Here is a 10,782-nt window from a genome sequence, read left to right on the forward strand (position 1 = left end):
CAAAAAAGTAAAAGGAGAATTGAAATACAACAAAATCCCAAAATTGAATAAGCCACACTCAAACCTCACACTTTCCAAAATCCTCCAAAATGAAGATGCCACCTCTTGAACCCAATTCCAGTATTCCACTACCAACTTCCCAGCCATGAAATAAATGCATGGAATACACTCATTATTTTAAAAGTGTAAATTAGTCAAGTCACTATATTTTTTTTTGGAAAAAGATCTTTGGATATGCTAGACTATATTGCAGAGAATTTTATCGTATCCATTCAAAAAAGTAAAAGGAGAATTGAAATACAACAAAATCCCAAAATTGAATAAGCCACACTCAAACCTCACACTTTCCAAAATCCTCCAAAATGAAGATGCCACCTCTTGAACCCAATTCCAGTATTCCACTACCAACTTCCCAGCCACTCCAAACCCAGCAACTTGAATGTCGATGTCAATAAGTTTTATTTTCAATTTCTGAAAATGAGTTGTGGTTTTTAATAAATCAGTTTTACTCCGAGTAGCGATCCTAGTTGAATCGATATACCAATTTCTTGAGACTTGTACTAAAAAGGACAATGGCATTATAAAACTCTTCATTGCATTTGCTACCATTGTCATTGTGTTGAGTTTGAGTGATAAATACTATTTTTTTTTTCAAACAGAAATAAACTTCTTAGCAAAACCTTATTGGAGACACCAAAAACCATGAGACCAAAATCCACAATTTAGGTTGTCAAATGGGAACTAGATTGCCACAGTTCCCAAGAACGCCAATGAGTCGATGATTTAGGATTTAATCCCCAAACAATGATTCAAACAATTGTTAATACATGAAATTAATGACCTTTTGAATACACGGTTTAAGAATCTCATCCGAGTTGTTGAACGCCACGAGAAAATCATCCCGATAAGTTCGATAATTTTTGGAGCATAAAGCTCCCAGAGAAAAATTTCATTAATCTCAATCTCAAAATTCTGCTGATTAAAATGATAGCAATAACTATTTATACCTAAACCCTAAAATAATTAAAAAGGAAATAAAATATTAAAAACCTAATTTAAGAAAGTAAAACTCGTCTCCTAATATAGCAAAAATATCAAAAGAAAAGTATTCTAGTCAAAGTTGGAAACTCGAGTGACATTGGAAGATTCTGGTCTCAAATTGCCTTATACGACCGCATTGAAGAATAGGCTGCGGTCGCATGGTTATCCTGATATTTGCCGGCCAAAGTCCTGCCTTTTCGGTTGCGACCGCATGGAGTTTATGAGTTGCGGTCGCATGGCTTCTGAAATCTGGCCCTTTTTTTAATTGACTTGGCAGAAGTTAATCCCAATTGTTTCACCCATTAATCCCAACACGAATCTGGACAATTGGCTCATTAACTTCATCTCCTCAGACTCTTTCGCTCACATGTAAAATTGCAAGGCTCGTTGGCTGGAATTAAATTCAAACTTTGCACTTGATTTTCTTCCAACAATCACCAATTCTTCAGTTGTTTTTGGCGCACCCCGGATCACATCACCAAACTATTCCCAATTCCCACTTGTGATTTCCATGTGAGTAATTAGCAGAAAATGCCTCTATCGTCTGTATTCATTGTCAAATTAATCCCTATCATTTCAAATTTGACATTTGCACTCTCATTTCAAACATTTCTTATAGAATTGGTTATTTTCATCACTTTCCTTTAATTCCACCATGAAATAAATGCATGGAATACACTCATTATTTTAAAAGTGTAAATTAGTCAAGTCACTATATTTTTTTTTGGAAAAAGATCTTTGGATATGCTAGACTATATTGCAGAGAATTTTATCGTATCCATTCAAAAAAGTAAAAGGAGAATTGAAATACAACAAAATCCCAAAATTGAATAAGCCACACTCAAACCTCACACTTTCCAAAATCCTCCAAAATGAAGATGCCACCTCTTGAACCCAATTCCAGTATTCCACTACCACCTTCCCAGCCATTCCAAACCCAGCAACTTGAATGTCGATGTCAATAAGTTTTATTTTCAATTTCTGAAAATGAGTTGTGGTTTTTAATAAATCAGTTTTACTCCGAGTAGCGATCCTAGTTGAATCGATATACCAATTTCTTGAGACTTGTACTAAAAAGGACAATGGCATTATAAAACTCTTCATTGCATTTGCTACCATTGTCATAGTGTTGAGTTTGAGTGATAAATACTATTTTTTTTTTTCAAACAGAAATAAACTTCTTAGCAAAACCTTATTGGAGACACCAAAAACCATGAGACCAAAATCCACAATTTAGGTTGTCAAATGGGCTGTGCCTCCTTTAATTTCGTTTTTTAATATTCTAATCACTATATTTTTTGATACAGAGAGTGTTAGGTTCATTATTCAATATATTGAATTGAATAAAGCTATCTATCTTTAAATGTTCACTATATCTTTTTAACGGATTTTCACATTTGATTTGCATTAGTTATTGAAATTGATTAAACATTTGTTTACTAATAGTAAACATTAGATATTCAACAAAAACTTTTAGAGAGGAAAAAATACAGTGACTTGACTAATTTACACTTTTCAAATAATATGAGTGAATTTTATGCTTTTATTTTACGGTGAAATTAATGGAACGTGATGTAAAGGACCAATTCTGCAATAAATGTTGGAAACAAAGGTGTAAATATCAAAGTTGAAACAATGAGGACTATTTTAGCAATAAATACAAACTATAGGAACATTTATTGCTAATTACCCTTTCCCTACTCCCGCTCGAATTTGAACATGGAAAGCGGTCAATCCTTTTAAGGCTCCACGCCTCCAACCCCCAGCCTGATTACTGTCAATAGTAGAACTTTGGAGCTCAGAGTCCGACTTCGTCGCTGTTAACTTTTAATTCGTAGACTGGAATATTAATTAATAGCTCAACATAATATAGCAGTCTAAAAATTATGCATAATATAAGATATTTATGGTTTGACATTAGACTCCAATAAAGTTTCAACATAAACTCAAAATTTTATTTTTTGTATTAAAAAATTTAACTGGTATTTTAGTTATAAATTAAAATCATAATAATAAATTTTCTCATTATATATCAGTCTAAAAATTATACCTTTCAAAAAAAAAATCTTGCCAGAGACAATAGAGCATGTTTGGTAGAGATTTTAATCCAATTAACATCAATTTTTTTTATCGTTATTTCACTATTCCAACCGTCGTTTTTGAATTCTTCTCTTACAAGTAAGACCCACTTTATCTCTAATGATTAAAAAATCAATTAACGAAATTCCTACCAAATAAGTACTAAATCAATCAAACTAGAATAAAATGTTTAATTTACCGTAGGATTAGTAATATACCAATAAATGGAAAGAAATTACATGATAATTAGAACTTCTCCAATGCATTACATGAATTGCAGTTTATGCATAAATAAATAGAAAGACTTTCCCTCCGCGTCGTAGAATGATGACTAATGCATTCTGTGAATTGTATCTAGGCTACTTTAATAAAAATAAAATTACGTTTAACTTGAAAAAAAAAAAAATATTAATTTTTTTAGTTAATTTATCTAGACGGAAGTGGCAGACTTCTAGACAATGTTAAATTTTTGTCTGCCAAATCAGTTTAATTAAGTCCTTGTGAACTTGCATTAGAGAGGTTTTATTATTTATTTATTTACAAACCCCATCTACTGATAAAACAATTCAAGATTGAATTGGAGATGCTTTTAGGAAAAAGGTCACAAAGCTGCTATATAAATATAATGTATGCATAATATAAGATATTTATGGTTTGACATTTTGATCAATCTTCTCTCATTTAACCAAATTTAGAAGGGCACCCAATCTAAGAAAATGTGTTCCTTAATAATAAGATTCTTGTTTTTCCCCTTATTCAATTTTCAATCAGCTGACCAGAATATGTTTTAAAAATTTGGATTTGAGAAAAAAACTGCTGTTTACCAGTCATTTTCCTTATATTTTTCTGTCTTGGCTAAAAATATCGTATTCTTTTCTACAGATTTTAAGTACTTTATATAATTTCAAAAAATTCTCACAATCAACATAGCTTTCAACAATCTCTCTCAAAAATCAAAAAAAGAAAAAGAAGGGACATTGCATCAGAGTGAGAAGGTCGTTTCTAGTTGAGATTCAAGAAATATGGGTGCTTGTGCTGGTGTACTTGAGGGGATTAGGGATGAAGCTACCGCCACTCCACTGCCGGAACAACCCAAGGAGGAAACAACCGCTGCTGAAGTGGAGGAGAAGTATGAAATAAAGGCCAAGATGGAAGAACCGGCATAAAAGAAACCAGAAAGTGGTGATGATAAGAAAGATGAAGAAAATGAGTCTAAACTGGAGATCAGCCAATCTTCAGTAGTAGAAAGGGAAGAAGAAAAAACCGAGGTGATTCAGGATTCAGACGCTGTGACAACTAATCCAGAAAAGAAACAGGGAAACTACTGAACAGTAGAAAAAACCTGAAACCATGGAAGAAAAGAAGTGATAACTTATGAACATGATTTTCTGTATGACGTTTTCAACGTAAAAACAGGGTGTGTTTGATTACATTTATTTTCCATGGAAAATATCAGTTTTCCACCCAAATTTCTACTTGGAGTGTTTGATTGATATTTTTTTCCATGGAAAACATTTTCCAACTTTTCAAAATATGCCTAATTTTCCTTGTTTTTAAGGAAAACATTTTCCTTGGGTAGAGGTGATTTTTATTTTCTACAAAAGATGAAAAACATTTTTTTTAGGTGATATTTTCTATGTCAATCAAACACACTCTTAATGTTTTTTTTTAACAAATCTGGTGTTGGTTTTTCAATGTTTTTGTATGGTTGACATTTGATTGTGGTCTCTAATAATAAATTTTTCTGTTCCTTCCAACACATATTTTTCTATCATTATGATTAGTTTGGCAACAAAGTAATTGATTATAATTAACAAAAACAATTAATTGTACATAAACGTGCACAAGGAGTGAAATAGTTGCATATAAAGTATAAAAGGGCAATAAACAAGAAACCATGTAAGAATTCAGACCAAACAATCGAGGCTAAAACATTGAAATGCACATATTTTGTAGGATGAAGAACAATGAAAGATTATTGCTGAAGAAAATGGTAATGAGATAAGCATAGTGCACAGGTCATTAACTATATTGCAGTCCGTCCTGAACAACTAAAAAATCAAAATCCATATCCAATAAACCATTCACTGTGCATTTCAAATGGACAGAATTCAACAAAACTCGAGATATGTTATGAACGTGAACTTGTAATTTGGTTTTGGCCAGTTTATTCATATACAGAAGTATTGTCTGCCATAATCGTGGAAGCAAACCAATAGACCAATAGTTACATGTTCTTAGCATATATTATAGCAGAAGAATGAATAAACATAAATTCACAAATTTGGGTACAAAACGAAACTGTTATTAGATGAACATAAAATGAAGACTCTCGTGCCTTTTTATTACCTTCAAGACAAAATCTGCTATTTGTTGGCACCAGTGTGGACTTGAAGCAAAATAAGAAAGAGGAAAAAACACTTGCAGTGCAGTTTCACATTAATCAGTCGACTTAATTCTACATGTAGTCATTATATCTGTTTGATTTACTCAGAATTCAACCAACACTTGAATAACAAATAAAACAGGTACTAAAACAGAGGAAACAAATAGAAGGAAAGATAAGAAAAAACAAAAGTTCCAGAGAATGCACCTGGCTCACAGAACCCTGATACATATATCAGTAGCGACCAGCACTCGTTTCAAGGCATTTAAGTTCAAGCGCCAATTGCTCATTCTCAAGCTTCATCTTATTCAACTCCATCTTGCTGCTGGATGTACTTCAGCATCTGTGTTTGTATTGCAACTTCTGTTCTTGAAAAGGCAGTGAGCAAGATATCATCCGCATTCAGTTACTTCTCTCTCTCTCCACACATTCGAGGAAAGATCTGACCCAGTGCAATCGAAAAAATTTCCGAAATCTCTCTGACTAGGACTCCATGATCTTTTCCCTGAATCACAACTTAAGACTTGTATGTCACTTTAACTTTGAGAGCAGATAAGAGAACCATGGAGTCTAGTGGTAAGAAACAGATAACTTATTCTTACAGTAATTTGAGCACATTTCTCAATTAAACAAATGCTTACAAGGTAATCCTCTTAACCTCTTCTTTTGACTTTAGTAGCAATTTTCATCAATTCCACGTGCTGGTTTAGCAACAACTCAAATGAAGCTTTTCTTCCAAGTATTCATTTGGCCTCATATACATTCTATTCAGATCATTGAATTTATCCTCACATTGTCAGGAGGACACATTATAACCTCTTTCAGCCATAGTTTTGGAATTACCCTTCCACTTACCTTTTGTTGGAGGTAGCAACTGATTCCTTCTTTCACCTTTAGCCATGAGATACTTCTTTCCCACCATAAGAGACAGCGGTACTCAAAACCTTCAATATCTCATCCATCCATTTTATGTGCTGCCATACACCATACCTTCCCTGGCTTTACCATTAGGACCCCCTAGACCATCTGTCCACCATCCATTTCCAAAAAAAATGTTCAACTTACCGTCCTTGTTACCATGGTGGACAGGTTGATCAAACTGCCAACCCCAAAAAAAGGCACCTGAAAGTTGCTGGGGGATGATTCATTAAATAATATAGACAAGGAGCTAGTTGGTGAATAACTTGCATCGATCCTTCATTATTAGCAAACCAAGTGATCTGCTTAGTATCCTATTAACGAAAACTGGTAAGTGTTCTTTCATTTTGTTTACACTAGCTAGCTGAAGCCTAATAAAATTCTCCACGGAAGCAACAATCAACCACATTAATTCACATTAAGAACAAAATAATGCACTTGCATGCATTCACTTCAAACACATTGTAACAAACAAATGCATCTGGATTTTGAAGACCACACTTAAGCAAATAACCCATTCTACTGATAATTCTTTTTCATTTCACCTTTCATGATCCTCTAACCGAAATACTTGAATAATTTACAGTGATGTGAACCATTGCCCTGTAAGCCTACGATAAAGAGCCAGAATTGCGAAGAACCACAGAGAAATTAGTGAAGATTGTGTCATATCAATCATCACAGAAGAAAATCTTACCAAGAATGAAAGAACATTGAAAGTAACTTGCCCATATATGGGAAAAAGAAAGAAGACGGATAGCTTCAGAAAGCCAAATTGTCAAGATCGCCATGGAATTGGGCCCATAGGAAAGAATGACAGGTAGCAACCGAATGCCATGCTTCTCCAACAACTTTCCATTGTCAGTACAACCAACTGCTTAGCTTTGGGATTAGAGCTCATAAATTTCAAGCAACAACCTTCAACACAATTTGCAAGTAGTCTGTTCATATCTAAAATTAACGAAGATATATTCATGATGTTTTTGAAGATTATCCAACATAATATTTGAGTTTTCTGTCTGTAAATTCGATTCGTTTTGAAATGATTTCCATAAACTAGTGTGATACAAAAGGAGCAATATTTTTCTTTTCTTTTCCTGAACACAATCAATTTCAATGCAACTTGGGTTACTCCAAGAATTGAGTAAACATGGCCTATCCATTTTCAGCATGACACAATATAAGTGTCTAACCCTATAAAAATGGGCAAAGCTTTGACACTACACCCACGTTTGACAGTTGTACCCAATTCTGAGCAACAGATTTCTAAACTGAAATTCTACTATCTAAATAAATAGAAGTTGAAAAGCAGGAGTTGGGGCAGGTAAATATCAATAGACTAAGAACATCTCACCTCAACATACTAAACGTCAAAAATAAAGGCATAAACTATGGCAGCAGATGTGAAAAACAATATAGTTGACGATAGTCGCCTTTTAACTAGCTAAAGTTTTTTTTTTTTTGTCATGACAATTATTTCTGACATCAACATCACCCTTCTCTAACAAAAAAAGGTGAATGCTAATTTTTTAGCTAAAAGTAGAAAATGTTGGCCCTTATTCTAAATAACTCACTAGTTCACAGAAAACATAGGCCAACTCTATAAACCTTTGGTCATCCACGTGCAGTTGTAAAAGAAGGTCAATAGACCACCTTTTTCCACAAGTCAAAGTTCTGATTATTCAATTCACAAAAATGTAAAATGTCTTAGATAGTCAGCTAAAGATACTATTGATATTCAGCTCTAATTCATACTGCTCAACTAGTAAGAAATAATATCACCTTATTAAAGATGACGGCATACGAAAGAGGGAGCAAAGTCATTAAATGTGCCAAAGTTTAAAGTTCCAGCACATTAGCTGGCAGATTCATCACCTTTCACAGGCATTGAATAAAATATCACAAAATAAGATCCACAGTAAAAGCCTTGCACTTTCATGCAACACTTTCCAAATATGCAAATGAAAAATGTATCACACATCTTGGGCTAAGGAAGCAAAATGGCACCAGTTACAAGTAGATTTGCAATGTCTCTTAATTAAGCATAATATACATTGTTTTTCCACATTCTTTTTTTATACCGATAGTCTCCAGTGCATAGAAAATCACATTATAAGAGAAGAGACTACGTACACACGGTTAAGACATCCATAAGAAGATGGGTATTTGAGAAGAAAGTACCGAACCACATACTTGATTGCAGACTATAAAATCCTGATTTACTACCATAAAGCGCAGCGTGCCAAAGGAAATAGTAAAATTTTAAGATTGTCAAATCACAAGAGGACAACACAGATTTTATTCATCAAGGTTTGCAATATTTTTCTGATGATGCAGCAGTTTCATTCATTCAGGTGGAGAAGGAGGTTAAAGGATAAATAAAATGGAAAACAACTATACTGAGTTGGACAGTATGGACCAGGCCGGAAAATGAAATAACATGCTGATACATACTAACTTCAATTGGCACCCATTTCTCGGCATTTGATTTCGAATGCCAATCGCTCATTCTCAAGCTTTAAATACTCATTTTCCAATCTCATCTTCTCCAACTCCCCGTCTTCAACCTCACTAGACGTCAGCCACCTGATACGTTGTTTCTCCAACTCCAGCATTTCCGCTTGAATCTGTAATTTCTGCTCTTCTAACTGAAGTGTGCGAGACATGAACCATTGATTATGCAGCGATTCTCCATCACTTCCCTCACCAGATAATGGGTCCACACTTGGTTGATAATGAGGACCAGATCTTTTCACAGTAGTGTGACAGTTCATAATGTAACTAGAGTCCATGTCTTCATGTTCGCCCCCTGGTTTCTTCCTCTTTGCAGGCACCCTTAATGTGAGATCCTTACTCAAAGCATGTTTTTCTCGGATGTCCTCATTTACACCATCACTTGCCTCATTTTCTTCCTCCTTGTCAGTGCTGTCCGTGACGTAGGCCCTGGTCTCATGAGATTCTTGATTGTCGCTACTTCTAAGAGCCAAATGTAACGATCTTTGAATAGCCTGATCATGAGGAATGTACATCCGATTCCTGTTGTGATATGAGCACATTTCTTGGTAAAACAACTGCTTTGAGCCCAATATCTTCTTAACAGCATTCTTAGCTTTTTCAGACAAATCCATCGAATCCAAGAGCATAGAGTTTTCAACAACCTTGCAAGAGGTGCCTCTCCCAAGTATATCGTTGAGTTTCTTATACCTTTTGTTCAGATCGTTGAACTTATCCTCACACTGTTGAGGAGATACCTGATAGCCTTTCTCGGCCATGACCTTGGAGATAGCTTTCCACTTCCCTTTCTTTGGTAAAATAGGCGAAAGCCTTCTTCCACCAGCATCAACTGCATCAGAGGCAGGATCTTCTCCAATATAAGAAATAGCAGTAATCAAGAGCTTCACCATTTGATCAGTCCATTTCACGCGCTGCCAAGGCAACTCTTTTTTCTCTCTCACACCATCATTGTGCTCAACGGCATGTTGTCCCACCGAGTAAGAATTGTCCTCGTCACAAGAATTATTTGTCACCTCAGGCTTGCCATGGCAATCAACTAATGACATTGGTGCATCGAATCTTCGCATATTCCTATTTGGAATGGGTAAAACATCTTGAACCTGTGCACTTGAAGACACCATAAACCCTTGACATCGGTTTTGTTGTTCATTGACCTGCATTGGTGCTTGTAGGTCTAGAAAACCACGGGATTTCCCCGGCTTCAGATTCCTACTAGCTGATGACTTTCTGTCCATTGTTGGTCATGAAACAACCTCAAAATCAAACCCAAGTGAAACTCCGTAGCCAAAAATTTAAGTAAGTAATCATCATAAGTCCCAATTCCATTGATATTTTTAATCTTTATTTTTCTGCGCCGGTAAAAAACAACGATCTTTCTCAAACCCTAATACCATCAAGAAAACATATTTATGCCACTGGAAAAAAGCAACTTACGGCAACAAAACCATAGAAATAAAATGCAATTTACTGCATTCTATCCTCGTAGATTCAGACTAACCAATTTTGATCTTATGCCAATTTCATCATCTCACTGCCCGAAATGGAAAAAAATAACTTTAAAACGAAAATTGCTGATAATCCTAGAAAATGCAGAGTACATGGACAGAACTAGAAGACTACCTCGAAATATAGCAAATTATTAGCCTTTATAGGGAGGAACTTCGCATATTTTATTTTATTCAGTCGGTGAAGAAGGAAACCGATTGTACTCCAGAGAAGAACAAAACGGTGTAAATGTGAGGAAATAATTCTGTGCGAGAAAAGCATGGCCCTCTGAGAAAATAGGTATCGTTTGGCTATACTTAAAAAATTTAGACGCAGATTATTTACGCAGGATTATTTTT

General features: G+C 34.8%; 1 protein-coding gene across 1 annotated transcript; it reads right to left on the minus strand.

Annotated features, from left to right (window-relative positions):
- Positions 1-8,700: 8,700 nt before the first annotated feature.
- Positions 8,701-10,782, minus strand: LOC111380480. The gene is made up of 2 exons (XM_023004063.1): positions 10,559-10,782; positions 8,701-10,469 (listed from the first exon to the last, which is right to left on the minus strand). The coding sequence occupies exon 2, from the start codon at positions 10,171-10,173 to the stop codon at positions 8,884-8,886; it is 1,290 nt and encodes a 429-aa protein (XP_022859831.1). The 5' UTR covers positions 10,174-10,469; positions 10,559-10,782; the 3' UTR covers positions 8,701-8,883.

Source organism: Olea europaea, unplaced genomic scaffold (genome assembly GCF_002742605.1).
Source record: "Olea europaea var. sylvestris unplaced genomic scaffold, O_europaea_v1 scaffold2151, whole genome shotgun sequence".
NCBI lineage: Eukaryota > Viridiplantae > Streptophyta > Magnoliopsida > Lamiales > Oleaceae > Olea > Olea europaea.

Coding starts and splice junctions, on each gene's coding strand:
- LOC111380480 (XM_023004063.1), bottom strand. CDS start 10,173: ATGGACAGAAAGTCATCAGCTAGTAGGAATCTGAAGCCGGGGAAATCC.